Source organism: Anomalospiza imberbis, chromosome 12 (assembly GCF_031753505.1).
Source record: "Anomalospiza imberbis isolate Cuckoo-Finch-1a 21T00152 chromosome 12, ASM3175350v1, whole genome shotgun sequence".
NCBI lineage: Eukaryota > Metazoa > Chordata > Aves > Passeriformes > Viduidae > Anomalospiza > Anomalospiza imberbis.
The window spans coordinates 17,763,107-17,786,881 of NC_089692.1; the positions used below are offsets into that span (position 1 = coordinate 17,763,107).

The 23,775-nt window shown below is 43.8% G+C and overlaps 1 protein-coding gene across 2 annotated transcripts; it reads right to left on the bottom strand.

Annotated features, from left to right (window-relative positions):
- Window positions 1-6,983: 6,983 nt before the first annotated feature.
- On the bottom strand, window positions 6,984-22,539 carry KCNG4 (potassium voltage-gated channel modifier subfamily G member 4). 2 transcript variants are annotated; one of them, XM_068203129.1, is made up of 3 exons: window positions 20,600-21,819; window positions 7,248-8,025; window positions 6,984-7,084 (listed from the first exon to the last, which is right to left on the bottom strand). In XM_068203129.1, exons 1-3 carry the CDS (start codon window positions 21,347-21,349, stop codon window positions 7,077-7,079), a joined length of 1,536 nt encoding a protein of 511 aa, XP_068059230.1. In that variant the 5' UTR covers window positions 21,350-21,819; the 3' UTR covers window positions 6,984-7,076. The 2 variants fall into 2 exon arrangements, with proteins under 2 accessions (XP_068059230.1, XP_068059231.1); XM_068203130.1 differs by lacking the exon at window positions 6,984-7,084 and adding an exon at window positions 22,242-22,539 and having other exon boundaries at window positions 7,120-8,025; window positions 20,600-21,399.
- Window positions 22,540-23,775: the final 1,236 nt, after the last annotated feature.

The window sequence follows — 23,775 nt, forward strand, 5'->3', positions numbered from 1 at the left end:
TTGTGGGACTCCAGTTGGTCAGGAGCTTTCTTGCCAATTACTTTATTGGTCAGTAACAAATTGTTATCCTGTATTGACTGGTCACTCAAACTCTCTGTGTGGACATGCAGGGAAAGTTGTTTGTGAGAGACAGTTTTCATTTTTCCATCTAATGGTGTAAAACCAGTTTATACAGGTGCTGGTTGGTTTTTTTTTACAATTAACATTGTGATGTTAACCAACTGCTCACACCAGGATTGCTTTCACAGGGGAACGTGCAAAGTGCCAGCTTGCCTTAGAAGAAATGACAGGCCAGCCAGAGCAGGCCTGATTTTCTGAAGCTTTTCTTTGTGATTTTTCTGCCTTACTGCAGCAGCTGAGGACAGCAGTGAACACACAGCAGCCACGTCAGAGTGCTCACAGCCTCGTGCTGCACTGTGCTGAGCTGGCCTGAGCCCCTGGATTTCAGGAGGACACAGATGTACACATCTGGGCTGCTTTTCTTCGTGTCTCTGCTGCCCCACACTGAGATAGAGGCAGGCAGGGAGAAGCATCTGTTGGAATCTCTGCTACTTCGATAAAATGAAGTATAGTCAAGCATAAAATTTAACTACCTTATCATAATATTTAGTTGCACTTTTTAGAGATTTCAGTGCTCTGGGTGATTGAAGCTCTGTAGAGTTTCAAAAAGCTGGAAGCACTTAGCACCGGAATTATCCCAGAACCTGCAAAAATGGGCCTTTAATTTGCTGTTATTTCAATAAATAGGATTAAAGCCCAGCAAATTTATCTACTGACATATTATTGCTCTTTTGGGAGATAATTTGAAACTTATTTTTCACCTATGTAGTGTTGTCTTCAATATCCTTGCCCTAAAGATTCAGTTCTGTGTATTTTCATTGATCTTTGGGTTGGTTTTTTTTTTTTAATCCCACTTGTGTAATAACACTGAGAAATGGACCCTTGTTACAGTTTTATTCAGAAATGCATGATTTCTGGAGTTTTAAATTCTGTTGGAACATTTCCCAAACTCTGAATCCCTTACGGGATAAATCTCTTTAACCTTCAGTTTTCCTCAGATATCTTTTTATCAGCATGAAATGAGTTTAATTTGTTTAAGCATGCATGCTCACACCCTAATGAGCTGATAGTGCTATCTTGATCAGTTCTGGAAATAACTGTTCTAAATCCTGCCAGCCTCATTCAAGGTATGAACCCTTGGATCCAGCTTAGAATTACAGATGAAATGTCTGGTTTCACCCTCTCTTTCCTAAAAATATCCTCTAAAAATCATAGTAATTGTGCTGGAGGAATGTAGTCATTAATCTTTGCTGAAGTGTGTAATAGTGTTTTTTGTTTTTTTTTTTTTCTTTAATCATGAACTCGTAGCTTTTTGTCTCTCAGAAGCTTTGAAATTTCCTGTAGTTTGTTGTCTTTGAGCTGAGCTGATTTCTGTGAAATTCTCATATAAGAGTCTCTCAGAGGTAGAAAAGTTCTGACTAATTTGGTGTGGAACAAGAGAGCTCAGAAAGCTTCGGGACAGTCAGGTGAAAGTAAAAGATCAGAATAATAAAAGCACAAATGAATTGGAAAATCAGATCCTCGAGGCATAAATTTAGGGTTGTTCCCTGCTTTGTTGCTCTGGTGAAGATAGTCATAACCAGGGATTTGCAAATCAAACTTTAATTAGAAAATTTTGCTGTCTATTTTCCTAAATGAGGGTGCAACACACTTAAAGGGCAGTACAAGAGCTGTTGGTTGAAGAACATAAAAGCCCTTTCTTTGTTTTATTAATATTCATTATTCATGAGTGCAACCCAAACATCTTTATCATTTCTTACACAGTACCTTTAAGGTGAAGAATTTTAATGAGAAATTTCTTTAACTTTGTAGGGCAAAGGAACAATTCTTTCTGTGGGCAGGTGAAGCCATGGATCCAAGAAAAGATTAATCTGCGTCCTGTCTGTCTGGGGAGGGATGTGGGCCTGGATGCAGAGTTAAACCCAATGGTGGAACATCAGCAAATGCTCCTGCAGTTTGTCTGAAATAAAGTGAATCATCCATGGATTCTCACAGAGGCTTCACTGCCCTCAAGTTCAACATTAATTGTTCCTCATCTGCTTGAGCTTCAGGCAGCAGGAAAATTCTGTATTGGTCCATTTGTTCTTACTGAGAACAGCCTCTTGAAAGCTGATGGAGTTATTTTGAAGAAGCTGAAACAAAACCTGTTGGCTTATCTGATGGGTAAATACCTGGCTGAACTAGAAAGAAAGAAATTTTGGAAGACATTGTGGCTTAATTATATGCATGTCTGGAGTTCTATGCTAATATATTAAGTCTTAAATGACTTTTTAAAACAAAATTTGCCAGGTATGAAGCAGTAGAGCTTTTCATTAAAATCTGAAGTGTTGTTTCAGTATGATTATATTTTATTAGTAATGGTATAACAGGCTGTAACTTTCAGAGGAGAAACACCTGAAGGGTCTTCTACAGCCCTTCCCTTTTAGATATGTGCTTGATTTTTACAGCTTCTGTATTTATGGCAGGAATTGAGTATGAAAATAATGAAATCTGAGTTAGATTTTTATCCCTCTTGCTGAATCTGCTGGAATAATCTGCTAAAATGCTCCTTAGTGCTGATAATCCAGGCTTGGATTTTTGTGTGAGTTCTTGGGAAGCTGTTCTGAAAGATTGCAGATCTTTCTTACAGTGCATGAGCTTTGGGTTCAGCTCTTCCCCTCTCTGTGAGCATTTCCCTGGCATAAGGGAACACTCAACTTTGGGGAAAAGAAGTTTTTTGAGAGCTGCCTTCTATCACAAGTGAAATGATAAAGACAGGAGCACAGGAGGAGGGGAAACACCTCGGTTCTTTCTCTTCATCTTTTTCTTGTGAGCATCATTTTAAACATCTAGGAACAAAACAGAGTAGCCCAGAGCATTAGGTTTCATCCTTATATTCAAAGATATTGCAAATTAAGAACTGGGAGCCTGCCCAGCAGATCTGCAGCCTGTTCCTCAGGGCTTTGCTGGGTGTTGTGCCATGGTTGGGACTCAGGGAAGGGCAAAAAGCCCCATTGCTCCCAAAACAAAAAGTTCACAGGAAGGAATTCAACACTTTCAGTAAAATGTGATGGAATATCTTCATTTTACCATGCAGAAACTGGATGGCATTTAGGAAATATGACTTTTATATGAGCCTTTTATCAGTTTTAACTTCAACATGTGGCTAGTAATTTATTACTTGTAGAAGTAAAAACTGGGAATGTGCTGTACTTCTTCCTCTCCTTGACCTTTTAGGTTTTCATCATTATTTATAGGTTACTGCAATGTATTAAAATAATTTTCTGAGCCAAAAAAAGGAGAAAACCTTTCATGGGGAAAAAAAAAAAAAAACAGAAGGGACATGCTGAGTGTAATTTCTGTCAGCAGATGTGCTTAATTGATCAAAATAACTGCACAACAGTGTTTGGGTGTGTTTGAAATAAAATTGTTGACCACTGCAAGTTTTAAATAGTTCTGCTATAATTAATGCATGGCATATGCAGTCCACTCCCTGAATTCTTTTGCAATTTGCTCCTAATACTCTTCCCTCAATGAATTTGTGGCTTAATCAGCCTGGTAACTTTATGTTATGACTGTTAGTGGCTGGATGCAAGGACTGGTGAAAAGCAAATTTCAGGAGTTCCAATAGTAGGCTGAAATAATAAAATAGAGAACCTATGAAATTAAAGGAAGTCAATTACTGAGATAACAACATGTCCATCTCACGTAATGCTTCTGTGCCAGAGGAACTGGGGAAAGTCACAGAGGAGAAAGAGCTTGAGGACAGCTGGGAGGTACCAGGGCTGCAGAGAAACCTGGAGCAGTCTGCAGAACCCCTGAGGAAATGAGAGGCAGGCCAGAGCAAAGGTCTCAACCCCTGGGTGGGATTTCAGCATCACAGAAAATTTGCATTTAGCCCCTGATCAAAAGCCGTTCTCTGTGTTTTGTGTCCAGCTCAGACCAGGTGGAGGGTCCTGCGTTGTGTTCTCACAGGACTCCCACAGGCTGGGTAGCAGAGCAGGATGTATTCCTGATTTCCCCCAGAAAGCAGCACCGTGGGGGTTTTTGCAGGTTCCTACAACACCAGGAGGTGCTGCTGTGCCAGAGTAGCAATTAGAAGTTTCAAAAGAGATGCAATGCATTGGTGAGGGCTGCACAAGGTGGTTCCTCTGGGTGATGGGTGCTGTTCCTCTGCTGTTTCTAATATGTAGATCCAGGGAAAAGGCTTTGAAGTCACAGAAGCTGGGTGCCAGGCAGCTCAACTGCTCTTTTAATTAAAACTGGTTAGGAAATGATTCGATCTTGGCAACAACAGTATCTGCTAATTGTAACTGCTTGTTCTGAATTTGTTACTCGGTTGAGCTACACCGGCACTAAATGTTCCTCCTAACATATTTTTCCCTCCCCTGTAGCACGATGAATCATGCAGGACTTTTTTTCTGCGAGAGCTGGTGCAGCCCAGACCCAGCTATGAGAGGAGATTTAAGTTATAATCAGAAGTACGAGTGATGGTCCAAATTCAGCTGGACATGCAAACACTCACTTCCCTGCCAAGCACTGGTAATTTGTTTGTTTGTTTGTTTGTTTGAACCCTGTTACTCAGCACATTCTTGGGTTGTGTTTTGGAACTCACACAGGGCTAAACACTAGACTGAGCCAGGGTTTGGATTTTACATCACAGAACCTGTTGGACATGGAGCTGGTACAAGCTCTTGAGCAGTAAAACCCCCAATATTTCACCAGTTATCTACGTTTTTAGAACCATGTGCTGGGCTAATTTTATGTGCAGCCACGTTGAACTAACTCCTCATCTAATAAGGAAATTGTTTCTTGGAAAAGCAAATCAGCAGCCCTACCTGATTGTTGGTATGTCCAAAGTGTGTGTCAGTGGAAGAAGTGTTTTTTTAAAAGCTGCAGCAGTTCTGTGTCAGGATTTGTGTCCCAGCAGCCACCAGTGATCAGGAGCAAGCACTGGGTTCAGCACTGCCAGGCCAGAGGGGCAGAATCTCCAGAGAAATGCAGGTGGCATCATCATGCACAGGACTCTGGAGAGGTGTGGCTCGTAGTCCAGACCAGGATTTTGTCTGATTTATCATCTCACTGGGTCTACTGTGGAGAATTGCCAGCAAGAAAAAAAAACAAAAATTGTGAAAAATAAAAAATCAGATGGGCCTGTGCATAAACCAGCAAAAATTGCACATTTAATTGGGCAAATGTAAATGTCTGTCATCTAAAGTCAACTTGTTCCTCTTGTTGGAATATTCCCATGGATAATCTGCTGCAGATTCTCTGGTTTGAATCATAAGGTCAATAGCAAGATAAACCCAAGAGATTAATTTCAGTCACGCCATCCCAGTGGTGCCAGCAGCTGTGCTTTTCTCCACTTCAGCTCTGCAGGAGGGAGGGGAGCAGCTCAGCTCCCAAATGCCTGCAGGAAGCTGCAGAACCCTGCAGGTGGCAGGGTCTGGATGTGCAGGTGGGAGATGGGGCAGTGCCTGCAGGTGTCCCCAGGCTCCCAATGGCCCCAGGCTGGGCAGGAGGGGTGCCTGCTAAAAGCTGGCCCTGGTGAATGCTCATTCACTGAGCTTTGCCCCATCACAAGGACATGGGGACCTTGGCAAGATTTAAGAAATGGAATAATGAAAGCTGGAAATCTGATTAAAAACTCATTTAGGCCTTGATTAATCTCAGTGCTTAAATACATTCCCGAAATTCAGCGTGTCAGAGCCCTGTGGGGATCAAGGGGGCTCTCACTGTGGCTGGCATGGGCCCTGAACACACAGGTGTCTGTGCACACCTGGCCTCTGTGACCTGCATGGAATGCACCGAGCAGCTTCACACCATCTGAAGGGTCACAATGTACAGAACCATCCAGTCTGTCCTTAAAGGAGATTGCTGACCTCTGCAAAGCCCTGTTGATTCCTTCTGGCTGTACATGGGTATCCCAAAAGGTGCATCTTCCATCTCCACCAGAAAATCACTCCCACTGCCTCTCTGGCAACCATTCCCCTCATTCTTTACTGTTTATACCTTTGGATACTTCTGAGCTATCGTCACGTTTTCAAGAAGTCCATTTTTTCTCTTTCTTCCAGAGAAACCATCACCATTCAACACAAAATATAACACCAAGGCTGTTTGAGATGGTCAGTAAGCTTGGGCGCTTTTTTTATTCCTCATTTTTATTTTCAATAATTATATGAAAAAGAAGTTTGAAGACTTTTGCTGTCTAGTATGATATGTTTACAGTCTGCAGACCACAATTGCATTTCAAGCAAATGCTCTTGCAAACAGTGTGTGTTTTATACAAAGCAGTGCAATTTGTTAGGTACAGATTGATCATCTGGCTGCAGGCAAACTTTGAAAGCTGTCACATACAGCGGTTTTATTTTAAGCTTGTTACTGGCTTTAAATACAGAATTTGGATTTGTGTCTGTATGCCTGGTGGATGAGCTGTGGACAACCACACTGGTGTGTAGCCCTGAAAGAATGTGTCCTAACGCCTGGCTCAGGGTATTCATTGCAAGAACACTGGAAACTCAAAGGCAAAGAAAACAACAAGTGTGTTTGTGCCAACAGAAGCTGGTTTGTCTGTTACTCATTCAGTGTTAGGTATTCAGCAAAATGCATGAGTGGTAGAGACAAAGTTTATTCTTAGTAGTTGTAGAGAAGAATGAGCCTTTATCAGTGAATAAACTCTGACTTTTTTACATTCTCCCAACCTCCAGCTCCATGGGGATTTTTTGGAGCCGGCTCTGTTGGGTTGGCTGCTGCTTATACCTATGCCAGGAGAGAGGATAGCACTGGAACCTATGCTCTTGCTTTGCTTTGTGTATTTTGATGATGCACACATGTGCACGTTTCTGTCAGTGGTTTTGGGAATGGCCCAGGCCAGGCCCAGGTCCCTGTGTAGATGTGTTTGATGTGGTCTCCAGGCTCAGTTCCCCCTGTAGATATGTTTGTTGGGGGTCTCCAGGCCCAGGTCCCCCTGTAGATGTATTTGATGTGGTTTCCAGGCTCAGGTCTCTATTTTGATCTGTTTGATGGGGTCTCCAGGCTCAGTTCCCTGTGTAGATGTGTTTGATGAGGGTTTCCCGGCTCAGTTCCCCGTGTAGATGTGTTTGATGGGGAGCACTAGGCCCAGGTCCCTGTGTAGATGTGTTTGATGTGGTTTCCAGGCCCAGGTCCCTGTGTAGATGTGTTTGATGGGGGTTTCCAAGCTCAGTTACCCCTGTAGATGTATTTGATGGGGGAGGCCTGTCCCTCCAGGATCAGGCTGTCCGTCTCGTTGAAGGTGTCACTTTCCCCAGAGCGATTGGCGCTCTTTGCCCGGCTCAGCCGCGACTGCAGCCGCTCGTGCTCCTTGCGCAGCTCAGAGTAGGAGTGGGAGAAGGTGTGGAATATCGAGGTTGCGGGGAAGGACATGATGAGGATCCCGCTGAGGATGCTGCTGAGAGCCACCATCTGGCCCGGCACGCTCCGCGGCACCATGTCCCCGTAGCCCACGGTGGTCATGGAGATGATGGCCCACCAGTACGAGGCGGGGATGCTGGTGAATTCCAGCACCCTGCCTGACTCGTTCTCGGCCAGGTACACCAGGGGGGAGAAGAGGGTGACGGCCACGCACAGGAAGAGCAGCAGCAGCCCGAATTCCCGCGTGCACTTGCGCACGGTGAGGCCCAGGGTCTGCAGGCCCAGGGAGTGCCGGGCAAGGCGCATGACGTAGAGGATCCTCAAGGCACGTAAAACCCGTAGCACCAAGCCCACCTTCTCCAGGTACGTGTTGCTGCTTGGCCTGTCCTCCTCCTCGCTGGAGTCGTCCTCGGAGAAGATGAGGGAGGCGTAGTAAGGGGAAATGGCCAAGAAGTCAATGATGTTCAGGGGTCCTTTGAAGAACTGACACTTGCTCCTGGCCTGGATGAAGCGGAGGCAGAACTCCAGGGAGAACCAAGCCACGCAGATGGTCTCGATGACGAAGATGTAATAGCACTTCTGGGAACACTCACCCTGCCACAAAACAGAGAGGGAGATAAACAAAAGAACAGCCGGTGAACCAGCATCCAAAAACACTGAGGGAGAAGCAATATGGATCTGCCTGAGTCACTGGTAGCAGAGATAAACAAACCCCAGCTCACAGGTAGTGTGGCAGTTGTCCTTCAGTTCCACAGGGCACACAAAATAGCTGAACAAACAGATCTACCTACCTCCCTCATTTTACTGTGTTTCTTCTTCCAACCTACTGGAATGAAACCCATGTATAAAGTCCTGGCATGCAGGCTGTAAGTCCTGAATGTTGCAGACAGGTAGAAAAATTATAAATGAAAGGCCTCATAAAATCAGGCCTGCCCTATTAAATTAATAGCTGGCCTGTCATTTCTTCTAAATGCAGCTAAGTACTTTGCAAGTTCTCATGTGAAAACATCTTGAAAATGAGAGTTCATCAACATAGCAATCTATTCCTAGGGTGAAAAACAAGTGCACCTGTATAAACAATAAGATCTGTCCCATAAGAATCAGTGAAGAAAATATGTAAACAATTCAAGAATAGAGAGATTTGATGGACAAGTAAAATACCTTTTACTAACCAATACAGTAACTGACGAGAAAGTTATCAACAAATTAAAGTTGCCCAAAAAGTCTGTAAAAACTGTATAAAATGAGTTGTGTGAGTAAAAAATTGGCTTTTCCCACATGAAGAAAATGGAGTCACGGCAGACTTTTTACAACATTGAATAACTCACAGTTTCTGCTGCACTTGAGAGTAACAAGTCTTTTTGTGTTATAGAATTGGCCAGTAGAGGTTTCCCCTCAGGAGTGAGTTTTACCCTGCCCAACCCTCAGAACAATTTAGCTCTGTAGCACCGTTTGGGGATTTTTCCTTTCCGCAGAGTAAGCTGCCAAGTCCATATTTTACCCCTAAAATGAAACAGCACAGAAGCTGATGAAGGCCTGGCCCTGCCAGGGCTCTGCATGCAGGGTCAGGCTGTGGCTCCATTTGCAGTCCGAGCTGGAGCACATTGCTGTTTGCAGAGCTGCTGACTGGGCTTGATGAGATTGCCTGCAATCAGCAGTTGTGTTGGGTTGTGTTGTGCAGTGCTCACTCTTTCTGAGCCCTGAATTATTTGTACAGTGCAGCCTAGACTCTGCACAAACCTGCCTCTGGTCACTTCAGTGATGGGGCCTCTGAATTATTCATTGCTCCCATCAAGATTTATTTAATTTTTTTGTTAGCTGGGCTGAATTTCCAGTACATCTGTTATTTATTTGCCTCTAGACATTTGCAGGTGACGTTGCTCTCAGATCATCACGGGGTTTTCCCTATTCCTTCCTTAGAAAACATAAGAAAAGAAATTTTGTTTGATGGAAGGTTTAACCATTAAGATGTAGGCTGTCTTTTGAACTGAGCCTGAAATTTCAAGGTGTAGCAATGTAGAGTCATAAGAAAAGAAATTTTGTTTGATGGAAGGTTTAACCATTAAGATGTAGGCTGTCTTTTGAACTGAGCCTGAAATTTCAAGGTGCAGCAATGTAGAGTCTGTTTGGGATATTTTTAATTCTTGCCACCCTCAGTGACCTCAGTATTCCCTTTGGAAATTTATATTTACTTAGTGAAGGCAATTTATGCTGTCAGCATAATGAGAACATGCTCATTGCCTTCACATTGGGAGATGGATTTCATCCCAAGAGTTCGCATGTGAATGTTTTATATATTAGGAACATTTATATATATTATGGAATGCACCTGACTTGATTTATATAGAATATCCCTCTCTAATGTCAGTCTTTTCAAACATTCTTCAGCCTTTTGAATACCTTGTTCAAAAGCAACAAATAAGAGGGGGTAGGGAAGGAAATATCAATCACCAAAGCAAATTTCTGTTTCTCACAGTAGTTTTGAGGATTTTTACAGCTCAGAGTTTTATGTTGCTCTCAGAACTGTTGTCCAAAGATCAGACAGAGCACACTGACTTCAAAGCTCTGTTCTCACCAAAACACTGATGCCCCTGTGTCAGTGGAAGAGTTCAATATTTTTTTTTTGCCACCACATTCCCATTAGTTACTTTTGGTACTGCCCAAATACCCTGATCCATGCAAGACTTTTTTTTGCCTAAATGTCAGATAAAGAAATCTCTGTGCCACAAAAACTTCTGTACAATTCCTCTTCCTGAGCAAACCAGACACATTTGGATATCCTAGTGTTCAGCACTTGCCAACACAAACCACAACAAACTCCCTCCCTTGACCTCACCATTAACTAGAGGAGAATTCTGGGGTTTTATTTCCAGATCTTTGAGTCAAATTTTCACTGAGCTCCTTCTCCTCCTGCTGCAGTTTTGCTCACGGTGGAGTGGGAGCTCTAAAGGCTCCAAGCTGGGGTGGTGCTGACTGTGAGCAAGAGGGGGAAGATGAGGTTTTATTTATAGCTGACCACAGCATATTTTGGGAGGGCTTTTTCAACCAAACCATCTGACATCAATCTGTACTCAACCTGTCACTGACATTGATGGGAAAACAGTTATGACAGGCCCAGCAGTGAGTATGTAACTCTTTATACTTTATTCATCCTGCAGATTTACTTTTCAACAATGCAAGAATTTATCAGGATTTATGGGACTTTCCTCCAGCAGAAATTCTACACCCTATGATATAAATGTAATAAAATGAGTGCCTGCTATTGATCTTCTGTATGAAATGAGCATTTGGCTCAGCAATGAATGAAACAATATTTTGTGTGTAAAAAGATATATACTGAGCCTGATGTCTGAAATATTGAGTGGTTTCTTAGATTTATAAACTACCTCAAAGAGGCAAAGGAGTTGTTCCAAACTCCTTTACTGCCAGAGATAGTCAAAAATTCAAGCTTCCTTTTGATTGTCCCCCTCTGGTGTATAAGAGAGTGGCTTATTTTCCATATTCTCTTATGTGCTGGAGTTGATGGTGTTACAGTGAGATTGCTCATTTTAGGATATTTCTGTTAAATTCTCTTTAAATAGGAGAAAAACTGCAGGTTCATAATAAAGTAGGAGAAGAGCAGTACTGAGTGCAGTTAACCCAGTTCCTTCAACAGCCAGAGGAAACAGGTTGCCCAAGGCAACTCTCCTGGCTTCTGTTTTCCACTCACAGAATCCCAGAATGGTTTGGGTAGAATGGACCTTAAACCCATCTTAAACCCTTAAACCAGGTTGCTCCAAGCCCTGTCCAACCTGGCCTTGGATACTTTCAGGGATGGAGCAGCAAAACAGCAATTTATTCACTAATTGTGAATTCCAGCTAAATGTGCTTGAGATATGTGCCACTCACAAGATAAAAAGAGATAAATTTCCCAGCCTCTTAGTTTGCCAGGAAACATTAATTAAAGTGTAATGACATCTAGGATAACAAAAAGAATCAGATCCCAGGGTTATGCAGCACTAGCCTAACTTACAACAGGTATAAATCTTATCCAGTGAAAATAATATCTTTACATGCATCAATAATTTCAGTTATGCCCAGGAACACTGAATCAGAATTTCCCCTGCAGAATATATCTCTCATTTATCCACGCTGGTTTCCAGATGCTGCTCACTTTTTTTATGTAGACAAGGAAAAACTGTATTATTATTGAATAACTGTATGACACCACCAAGGAACTCCTCTTGCTCCTTCAGGGTCTGCTCTGTGCTGATCATTTGTGTCCCACCTGTCTGCCCTCTAAGACAATTGACAATTAAAGTATGCTTTGGAAAACTTGTTCTGAATCATTACCTGATCCACCTATGAGTTTCCTATTGCCAGAGATTTACCCCAATACCTTTTGCAGTGGGTATTTACCCTTTATTCCTTCTCAATCTGAAGTACAAAGAGGGAAGAAATCCTGTTATTTCCCTCATGTTGGGATTGCAGTGCTGCAGCTGTGTGAGGATAAATTTGGATAGGTACCAACCTTCTGCCCTGGGTGTGATTGACTCTTAAGTGGAAGTTTATTGGCAGCAGTCTGAGCCTGTTTTCTATGGTGTGTTATTTGGGATTTCCCACAATCTATAAAAAGGAGTCTAGGAGATAAGCAAAATTACAGCATTTCTTGTGATCTCCTTCCTGTGCTTGCCAGGGAGCTCTGCTCAGGGTGGTGTCAATGATTCCAAGTGTTTCTTGATGATCTATTCCCAAGTTAAATAGCAAAAGTTCAAATGATCCATTCCCAAGTTAACAATTGATCTATTGTGTCAAATGATCTATTCCCAAGTTAAATAGGAAAAGTTCCTCCAATGCTTGTAGAACACTTTGCTAATAAGCACAGCTTGATCAGTATCTGGATTATTTCAGAATCATGTTATATTTCCAGAGCTTTGGAGTGGAAATCAATATGTACCTCAGCACAAGGTGTATGTGTTGCTTACACAGCACACTTGTGAGAAAGGAATCTCGTGTTATTTATGAAGCCATGCTGATAAAAGTCCTTGAACCCAGCTAGAAGTCATGACTGAACCCCTGTATGCAAACACTGTTATTCCCAGGGCATGTTTATGGGAACCAGCTGGCTCATCATCATAAAACAAATGAGCAATGGGCTGAAAGGATCTGAGCCCTGCTCCCAGCCAGCTCTGCCTGAGCTGCAGCAGTGATTGCTCCTGAGGAAAGGCTGCCCTGTGCTCAGGGACACACCCCTAATGGAGCCAGAACCAGGCAGGGAAGGAGCTCAGAGAGCATATGCTCCATCCTCTTGGAGTCCTAGAGGAGCTTCCCTGAACACAGGACCTGCACCTTCTCATCCCTCTGCAGTGGAAGGACAGGCTGCCAGAATGTCACCGTTCACACCAGGAGCGTGCCTGGCTCTGTGACTGATGCAAGGTCATGGTTCACATCTGCTAAATTTATCCTGGCAGGGGCAGGTTTTGTTTGGCACAGTCAAGCTGCTGCTCAGATCCTTCCTGTGATGCACACACTGCTCTGTGGACAGAGGCCAGTGTCCACCAGAGTGGCAGCAGATGGGATCAGCCTGTCCTGCAGCTCCCCACCTGCCTTCTGCCATCCTGTGCTGTCCAGCACTTATCCTGGCAAGACTGCTCTTCCTGCAGCCAAAATCAGCCAGTCCTCTAGGTGCAGGATTTGGAAGTAAACCCAGCAGGAATTTCCCTCTCTAAGCCCAAGGTTGCCATTTCCTGGGTGGGGGGTTGTTGTCCAGCTTTTTGCACTTCTCAGTGACACCTGGGCACTGCATCCTGGTGTAGAGCTTCTCCCTGAGCAATTCCCTCTGTGTGAAAAATACAAACTAATGGGATGGTATAAAACAAGCTTTGGTTCTTCCCACAGACCCAAGGCAGTGGGAATACAGGGGAGGCTGCAAGTCTAGAGAAGGGTTAGGAAAGAGCAGAGGCAGAGCAAGACCTGGGTGTAGGGAACTGAGCTACCCAGCTGGCTCCAAGCTCTTCTTATCCCGTTGGCAGCAGGAAATGAACAGATACAAGGCAGAAATCCCTTTTGGCTGTGAAGTGATGGCTTGGTTAGGAAACGTGGTGCCAATCTGTGTTCCCTGCATACCTGAGCTCCGGGATGCAGCTGCAGTGCTGCAGGTAGTGCTGAATCATTGTGGCCGCATTGATGCTGTTATTTGAATAATTAAACCATGCTCTGCTGAATCAAATGATGGGGAGGGAGAGCTTGAAAACCCTGTGTTATGGATCACATCAGCACTTGGATTTATGGTTTCAGCCTGATGCAATAAAACCAGAAGGTTACAGCCTGCTGAGAAAGAGACTCTAACCTGATTTAGGGAATGATGAGCTTGTTAAAGCAGTGCTGTGTATTCTGAGAACACAGTGAGTTCCCACTCGTTCTACTTGATGGAAAAGAAGCCTGGACTTAGGAAAACAATTACTACAACTACAGCATTTGAGGAAACTAAACTGATATTGGTATTTTATTAATGTGGACATTAGAAAGAACAGAGAAAGAAATTATTGCTCTGTGTCCAACATATAATTATCCCCTTTGGGGCAGAAGTGTGCCTAAAATAAAGTGTTACAATTAACTTTTAAACTTTAGTCTGCAAACACTGTGAGTGTCAGTCTGAAGAATCTGATTTTGATTTAAACCAGTTGGTGACTCCAAAGTGTTTGTGTTAGCACAAAGATGTGAAAGAGTAAACATTTTCTTATTTTTCTAGTAAGGAATCTAACAGACAATTTTGTAACTGTGAAGAGCAGTATAGTCAAAATGACGAGGAATTTATCTGGACTTGGGAGGATAACCTTCAACTGACAGTTTAGCTGCTGGTCAAAGCATTTTGCCTGTTACTGTTTCTTTGTTTCTTTTCTCACTGGACTGTAAATTCTTCGGAGCAGAAATTCCTTCTTATTGTAACTCTGGAGTACGGGGGGTCCCGAATCTGTTTTAAGGGAAGATACTGGTGCTAATGAGAGGTGCTGACACTGTGGGAAGGAACTTGTGTAGTAAAAATGCGGCGACCCTGGAGCAGGGAAGAGATGATGATGTCTGGCTCCAGATCAGAAGGCTGAAGGACAGCTTTATTAAAACTATACCATATTACATTAATATACTAAAGAGATACTATCCTATTTTACATACCTAATTCTTAATCACCCATCTAACCAACTCAAACTGTTGACTCTGCTGAGAGCCCGAGCCACAGCTGGATCCCACTGGTCACTGACCCCAAACAACCTTCCCCAGAATCCAACCCAGCAATCACTGCAGGTGAACAATCTCCACACCACATTCCACATGGGGAAAACAAAGGAGCAGAGATAAAGATTGGTTTCTCTTCTTCTCTCTGTGCTTCTCCTGAGAGACAGAATTATGTCTCTCTGTCCATAGAATGGGAATGGCACAAACTTGGAGGATAAATTAGTTTCAGAGTTTCCCAGAGATGGAGTGCCTCTGTGAAAGGCAACACCCATCTTCCCAAAATGGGCATTTATTAAACACTCACCTGTGCTGAGCCCCTTGAGGAGAGCCAGCTGAGGGGAGTGAACAGGCTTTTGTAACTATTACAGCCCTGAAAGCAGCAGGAGGGGAAAGAAATCCTGATTCCCAGTGAGGGATATGTGCTGGCCACTGCACAGCTGTTGGTGCAGTGCCCAGTGCAGAACAGCTGGAACAGCTGGGGGTCCCCCCAGGATGGCGTACAAAGCTCAGAGCCTTAGCACTGCTGGGACACAGCCAAGAGGAGATGGACATAAGGCAAACAAATAATGTCTAATTGTGCTTTGTGAACACTGGACGCTGGCTTTGGAAAGCCAGGCAGGATCCATTCCCTCCCTGGAGGGCCAGAGTTTGTGCAGACACTGATTTTGTGGCGGGGCTGAGCTGGGGCACAGATGGTCAGCAGGGACCACCCCTGCAGTGCCCTTTTGGCTGTGCAAAGCAGGGCTTCAGTGATATGAACTTTATCAGTGCTGTACATAACAGATTCAGTGCTGAATTGTGCAGTTCTGGGGGTGGATGCCTGGGAAATGGTCACTGATAATGTGGAACTCTCAAATCCGGGTCTTAACGTGACGGTGCAATTTCAAGCTCAAAGCTCCCGGTGTTTCTGGCCTCAAAAAAAGGCAGATCCCATAAAGCAATGATTCATAAATATATATCAAAGTCCCAGGCCTGAATATTCTGCTTTCTGTTGTTTAATGGCTTCTTATTTAACCTTTCTTCAATCATTATTCATTTAACTACTTCAGCCTGTGAAGCACATAAATAGCTGGGTTTCACTGTGCTACACCCAGACCAGGAGGTTTTGGTGCTCCAGTGAAGCACATTTTCCTACTTTCCTTGCCGATGAAAATGGTTAGAAAAAATCAGAATTGCACTGGATGCTTGGACAATTTAAGAGAGGGATTGTCTGCAGAAAGTGACCTGATAAGAACCCAGAATAAAGTGCTTGAGCAGATGCAATAAAGCCAAAGCACATCCAGCTTTATTTTGTTCCAAGTAATTTCAAGTCATATGTATATAGAAGTGTATTTATAGATAGGCATGTACACATATGCCTTTATAGTATTACACTTTAAATGAGCATTACATTTTCTTTCTCTTCACAGTAAGGCAAATAAATTGGGTTTTTCCCCCATAAAGTAAAATTATTCCAGTTTTAAAGAAAACCTGTTTCTTGGCAGTTTCTCCCAGTGTGCAAGCCAAATAGTCTTTAGTATCATACAGAAACCTTCAGCAACATCAATCATTAAAAAACTAATCAGGGCCTCCAGAATAATGTGTAGAATATAAAAAATAACTTAAAAGTGGTTCTATATGTTAAGTACTGGCTTCTCCTCATCTGTTCATGTTTTCTGGGTTCTAAGTGCAACCAGAGACTAGAAACTTACTCTTTTAAAAGGAACTTGATTTTCACGTAATCAAATGATCCCAGGAAGAGAAGCTTTTAAAAAAGTGAGTATTCTGTGTTTCAGGGTAAAACCTTCACATAAACAACAGTGGTTGCAGCTTGTGATGATTTTGTTTCATTAGGTCCTATAAAATACCTAAAGCAATTCCAAGCTTCTCAAGGTCAGTTAAGAGCAAACACAAGAATTAGTAGTAACAAGGTCAGGGAATGGAAATATCTGGGGGTTTTCTCCCTGACCTTAATTTGCTGCCTTCCTTAAGAACCGACCTTGCTGTAGCCTTTCTGCCGAGTCATTTCTCTGGGGGATGCCAATTTTAGGGACTCATTAAATGAAATATCTCATCCCAAGGAAAGTCCCAGGAGTACTTCAAAGTGTTCTCCCTCTCCAGGCCCTTCTGCAGTGGTTTTATCCCACACTTTTCTTGTGTAATGATGTTTTTTTTCCCTTTGGGTTGGATGTGCTGAGCAGTGGCTGTTTCAGTGACCCCTCTTAGATCCTGATTGTAACTCTTATGGGGGACTGGGATTTTTGGGGGGCTTTGATGGGACTTCTGTCCTATTTCTAGTGGGATGATCTGAATTTCTTCATTTGGGGGTAGTACTGGTGAATTTTGTCACTTCAGCTTTCCTATCCTGTATGCTTGGTCTCCATCTCAGATTTGCAGTTCTCTCAGGCTGCCTGTTCAGATCAGTAACAGATTTCCTCACCTCTAAATATGCCTTTTTTCCTATCTCTACATGCCTTGATTATCGCACTTTGATGATATTAAATCTGCTTTTTTACCAGACAGTTTGAGCTCCATAAAGAACTGATGAAAATATCATGGACAAGGATATATTTCCACTGGAAAATGTGATAATTCTGTTGTTTTATTCCTAACTAACATTACCTTGTTACTGATAACCTTGTTACCTCTTTCCTTAGCCTCACAAATAATAAAACCTTTTGTGTGTTTATTTCATGGTCAGACTCAAACTTGAGCTCACCAGAGCTGTTCCTTTGCTACTCCACATTTTTGATGAACTTTTTGCTCACCCTTCACCTGGGACTTCTCTCTCTGGGCTGGAATTCACATCATGTCCATATATAATATAAACTTACAGAAACGTTTGCCCAAATCCGGGTGGGTTCTTTCTCGTGAGGAGGTTCCTAAATGGCATTTGGCACATTCTGGAGTGTGTCAGTTATAACAACTCCTCCTTTATTTCCGCTGTCAGCTGCATCCCTGACTCCAAGCTCCCCCTCCCGTCCCCTCTGCTGCCCCTGGCGCTGGCTCCTTCCCTCCCCTCTGGTTGCCAGGGTGACTGGGTTTCCCCGATGCAGATGCTCTCTGCTGGCTCCCTGCCATCCCTCTCCCGGAGACAGACCCGAGTTTTCACTTTCCCTCGCATGCTGAGGACTCCTGGTTGCTCTTCTGCCTGCTCTTTCCTCCCTTCTGAGCAGACCTGGCTCAGCAGCTGCTCGAAGGACCAGGGATCTGCTGTGCCTGCAGGGTGGGATCAGCAGCCTCTGAGCCAAGTGAGTGAAGTGGAAGGCACCTTGCATTTTTTAGCCTTTTTTTTCTCTTTTTTTTCTTTTTTTTTTTCTTTTTTTTTTGACTTTGATCCTTCTTGAGCTGGAGTCCAGCCAGTTTTCACTCTCTTAATGTGGCTGTGGTGAGGAGGAACAGGACCTAGAGTGGTACATATGCAGCAGAGGTAAAGCCTTTTTTGTCTGTTTTTCAGAATGGGTAGTATGGATAAATTCAATTTCCAGTGTTAGTGACATTGGAAAAGGGATCCTTGCAGTACTTTTGAGGACATTTACATCAGAGCTTTTGCCAAGCTTTGACTCAGAACTGACCAAACCTCACGATATGGCATCTTTGAATTCAGGTGTGGAATTTCAGGTTGTTCAGAAACTTTGTGAAGAAATTCATCTGTTTTCTGTCACTGAGCAAACAGATATCGAATCATCTTTGTGTTCAGCCCTAAAAGCAAAAATTTCAGGTCCTGCATGCCTGTTTCAGGTTGCTGGTAAAGGTGGCCCCATCTTGGAATCGCTCTCTGAGGTCAGTTCTGAGTTACAAACCAACGGAGAGTTGATTTTGCTAGGTATGACTCAGCTGCAGCCAAGAAATCCTAATTTTAGTCAATTAATTTCATGGATTTATTTGTCCAGCTCTAGTTAAAATGTTCTTTGGAGATCTCAGTAAGGAAATCTTAGTTGTTGCAGGCTAAGAATTTAGGGATGGAAAATTAGGGATGCCAAAACTGCTTGTTAGTAGTTCAGTCTCTGCTTTTCCACAAGGCATGAGTGTTTTGTCTTATATATTCCCCTATGTTTCCTGTGGCAGAACATCACATAATTCACAGAACAGGACTTTTAATATTCTGTATTCTGGGGCACAATGACAAAGGGCATTAGGCTGGTGCTGTAAGTGTAAATTATGCAATGTTTCCAAGTATTTGGACAAATGTGGTCATTTCTTCAAGTTCATCCTTCATCCTGTCCCCTGCACTTTCAACAATCCATCTTTTGAGCTTGTTTCAATGCAGTTTACTTGTTTTTAAAGTACTGATATACATGCAAATCTCTAAGTAGTAATGCCATCCTTGTTTTATAGGAAATCCAGGAACTGCAGCTCCCAGACACACTTATAACCCTCACACACTTATAACCCTCAGCATGCTTTTCTTTCTAACTTAGTAATTTACTTTTTAAACACACCACCCCTTACATCCAGCAGAGCTCTGGTCATGTGCTGGTTCTTTTACATGGGACTTATTTATCAAAGCTTTTCCTGCAGTGGTTGGGAAATGAAGATAGAAAGCATCAAGCCCCTTCCATTAACAAAGTTATTAGGAAGCACTTGCTGGAGCAGAGTTTGTAATGTTTGTACATTGAGCTGGAAGAAGGATGTTCTATATTTAAAATATTTCCTTGGAAGAAGCATTAGAACAGTGTTAACAGCTTTTTCTGTGATCACAGTTTTTCCTTTTTCAGCCAAAAAGTAATAGAATAGCTGAGGAAGGCTGCAAGAGCACCAGGCTTATTCCTGACAGGTGGAGCCTTCCTGGGCAAATTGAAGTCAATATCCAAGGGGTTAAAATGGAAAAGGGAATGATCTTAGATTTCAGCCTCCTGTGCAATCCTCAGCTTTACTCAGACATCAAATATCAGGACATATTTTAACCATGACAAGGCTGCTTTGACCAGTAAGACAGATACAGATTTTTATCTTGTGCACACCAGGCTGTGCTATAAATGTAAAAATGACTTTATTCATCAATATATGACACTCTGAGGAGTGTCTTGTCTTACAGCAGGGGTTGGGGCAAGGGGCTTATTTGACATAGATTTCCTCAGCACTTTTGGAAGGGCAATTTGCAAATGAAGTGCAGGATTCATTACAGAGATTAGTCAAGGTTATTTCATGAATTTGGATGTTACCACATCTAAAATAACTTTGGGTTTTTACTTTTCTTCTGGTCTATTATTACAAGAAATAAATCTTTAAATGCTGAAATATTTACGGTAATGTTTTAGAGAAGATCCTTCATGTGTGATACAGGCTTGATTTATTTGCCCTGAATTAATGTGGATGAGTTCTTTGAGGAGGGTTTAAATGCAGTTAGCAGTTCAGATAGTGCTTGGTATTGCTCCTACAATATGTACATATATATGGGGCAAATACAGAATTCTCTTAGCATGGAATTATGATTTTTTGGAGGCACAGCTTTTATGTATCTGTATGTGCAAAAATACTTCATCTGCCTCTCATCCTTCAATCTTTATTCAACTACTGAAATGTAACATATAAAAATTAATGAATATTTCTCCCTCTTTAAGCATCTGAAAGTTTTATCACAAGGGAAGACACCCAGCTGTTTTAAAAGTAAAGATGTCAGAGGAAAATATTTCTGTAGCTGATGTGTCCAAAGGAGAGATTGCCTGTAACTAGAGAGTGAAGCATCTTGAAAACTCCACAATGTCAGTTTGAGAGTCAGTGCTAACAAGTTAATCTTACACTGGCAGCTGCCTCTCAAGAAGGAAAAACTTTCCTATATTGGAGAGCTGAAATATCTGCTCTGTCCAAAAGCTTTTTTGTATTCTAGCTAAAAATCAGTATAATATTTGTTTCTGTTATCCTTAACATGGTATCACTTGGAAATGATAGAATTAATTTGAGCCATCGCTGCGCTTTCTGTCCCAGACTGTGCCTTCAGTTCTGTGGTTAGAGCAGTTAAGAAGGACTCACTTACCCTGTCTTCTTCAGCTCTTAAGTCTGGCATTGTGCTCACACAAAGGCTGACAGCTGTGGTGGCCACAAAGAGGATGGAGAGACAAGCAAAGACTTTGCCTGGCAGTCCTGACTGGGGATTTTCCACCATATCTCTGAGTCTGTTCATGAACTGCCCAAATCTGGTTTTCTCATCCAAGACACACGAAGCCTCCTTGCTCCTCCGGAGCTCCTCTTCTTTGCGGATCTCGGCCAGCTCCTGCAGCTTCTGGAACAGTTTCCGAAAGCAGCAGTTCTCCAGGTTGGATTCCTCAATGCCCCAGTACCTCAGCTCCTCCTGGAAAGACAAGGCACACATGTCTCTCAAGAGCATCAGCTTCCCTGCTGCCAGGAAGCTGACAATCATCCCGAAAGCGTTGGGGTTCCTGTCAAAGAAGAACTCGTGGGTGTCCTCATCGTAATCGTCACACAGCTGGATGATTTCTTCATAGCTGCTGCAAAGCTTTAATTTGCTCAGTCTGGTCAGGGGAAACTCGTCTAAAGTACTCCAGGGCAGCAGGTACTTGATACCTCCAACGTTGATCATGATCTCTGTCTTCAGATCGACTGCAGACACTTGGTCAGGGTGGTAAATCCTCCTGGCTCTCTGATAATGGACCCCCTTGACAGAAGGGGTTTCCACGCAGATGGGAAGGAAGTGGCTCAAGGAATTGCAGGAGTTGTAGCTAATGTTGCTATAGTCTTGGTCACTGCCTCTGGAGAGAATAGGCATCTCTAAGAGTTCTCACCGGGACATCCAGAACGGCATCAGAGCAGGGGGATCTGTCAGCCAGAAGATACAGGGAGGAGGAGAAAACATAGCAGAGGTTACTGGGAGAGAAAAGGTGTTTCCAGCCACTTTCCTCAATCAGGAAATCAATGAGTGCCTGTTTTGTAAGTAAAAGTCACCTCTGTGCTTCTCCCTGAAACCTGCAGCCCGTGAATGAGCTTTGCTTTGCAGCCTCATTGGTTGTCTGGCAACACAGGCAGGGAGCAGAGCCACAGCCTCATTCATAATTATCACCGAGGCTCGGGTGCCTGCAAATCCCAACGGGAGCACCTCGGGCTCTTCTCCGAGCAGGTCTGGGCACCGTTAGATCCTTATTTTCCGGTCGTTGTCGCTTCGCTTTCTTATTTTTATAAACCCCTAACCATGCGCTAACTCAACTAAGCTGCTTAATAGTTATTAGCGAGAGAGTGGTCAATTACCTGCCATCAGCTGGATGCGAGTTCTAATTGCTTTAACCGGACTGCTCAGATCGTGATTCCTCTGCCTCTCGCTGCACGCCCCGTTCTGTTCTGCCTCTCAGGGGGATTGCAAGGATTAGCTGGGAGAGGTTTAAAAATGCCTTAAATTCTGTCTAAATCATGACTGTTCTGATCAACCCGACCTCGTGCCGCTGCAAATTACTGAGGAGTTAGAGGGGGACCTTTGCCCACCGCGGAGAAAACTTTGCTTTAAGCAGGCAGAAAGTGTTTTCTCAGCTCTGAGACTTGAAATTTCAATTCTCTTTTCAGGGACAAACCCCTGGTTTTGCCCGTAGTGCCTAGAGATTAAAAAGCACTTTTTTGACCCCAAGTCAGCGAAGTGCAAAGTGCAAGGAAAGTTTCCCGAAGTGACTTACCAGCGGAGCAGGGGCAGCTGGCGGGAGCGGGGCTGCCCCGCAGGTGATGCTCACCTGCCGCACACGGAGCAGGGGCCGGCAGCGGCTCCCGGGGGCATCGTCCGCTTTTGCTTACATGGAAAATCCCTGGAGCACTCCGGAGCTCTTTCCTCTCCCTCCTTCTCCTCTCTCCTGGAAGGGGAAAGCAGCCGTGTGTGTTGATGTAACATATGTTGTGCTAGGGGATGCTCCCAAAGGTGTCCTGAGCGGCAGCTCCTCTCCGGGCTTTCCTGGTGGGAGATGCTGAGGGAGAGCTGGTGGATCCTACCCTCTCCCTGGCCCTCCTCTCTTTCCCCCGGGACTGTCGATGTGGTCCTGGAAGAGGAGGGGAGAGGGAAGGGGGAAGGGCTTAGAAATAATCTCTCCAGCATCCCTCCGTGTATCCAGCAGGCAGCAGGCAGCAACTGGGTAAGAACATGGAGTACAAGTCCCCGGCTAATGAGGTTTGATAATCAGTAAATTTTGGCAAATCTACTTAATAAAACAATTTCAGTGTCTATTAACTCCTTCCATCATAGTCACGCTACAGTCGCTTGGTTTGGAGAAACCACTTCAATTTCTCAGCAGCAGTTTCCATGACCTGCATCCCTCTTAAAACTGGAATTTGCTCTTTAATATCCCGAGATGGAAAGGGGAATTTGTAGGGTCCATGGATGCTGTGCCTCAGCATTCCTTTGGCTGTGAGGGAAGTGCTTTCCTTCCGTAAAAGAAAGGACTTTTGGCTTGTAAAGCAGAGGTCTCTTTTCCAGATCTGCAGTGCTTTCCCAACAGCCAAGAACTTTTTCCTTTGCTCTTTACAGATGATGGGAAATCAAACCTTATCATTATCTCACTTTGCTCATCCATGGCTGTAGGGGGCTGGGATTGCTGTAATGCTTTTTGGTTCTGCAGCTGGGATAGCACAGGTTTCACACAAATTCTGTTTGCTTTCACACAAATTCTGTTTGCTTGGCCTCGGGCAGAGGGTCCAAGAAACCTGGGCTCAGGTTTTGTGGACAGGTACCCCCTGTGGGGCTCCCCAAAAAGCCTTGGCTCATGGCTTCGGCATGGCTGAAGGCTCTGGGGTGAATCCTTTCTCCAGAGAGGTGTGTGAATCTGTGGGATTTAAATGCCACACTGGGAGTGTGAAGGTCACCAGGAGAAGTGAGATGGGGACAAAGTGCAGGTGCTCCTCACCCCTGTGACGTGTGAGGGGCTGGTGAAGCCCTGAGCTTTCATCAGCGCTGAGCAAGGCTGTGGCACAGCCTAGGACAAGAAGCCTTTGCTAATTGGGCTTTTGGGGCACATCTCTCCGGGCCCACGAGGTGTCCACAAGATTAACTTCTTATCAGGCTTCACCACTGGGGTTTTCACTCAAGCCCTAATTATGCCATCCACAGAGAAAGACCAGACAGATGCCTGAAGGCTACGGAGTTCTGGGAGCACAGCTCGGAATCACTTAAATCCTACACCTTTGTGCAGGACTCGGCTTGCTCTGCCCATCAGTCTTTCCTAT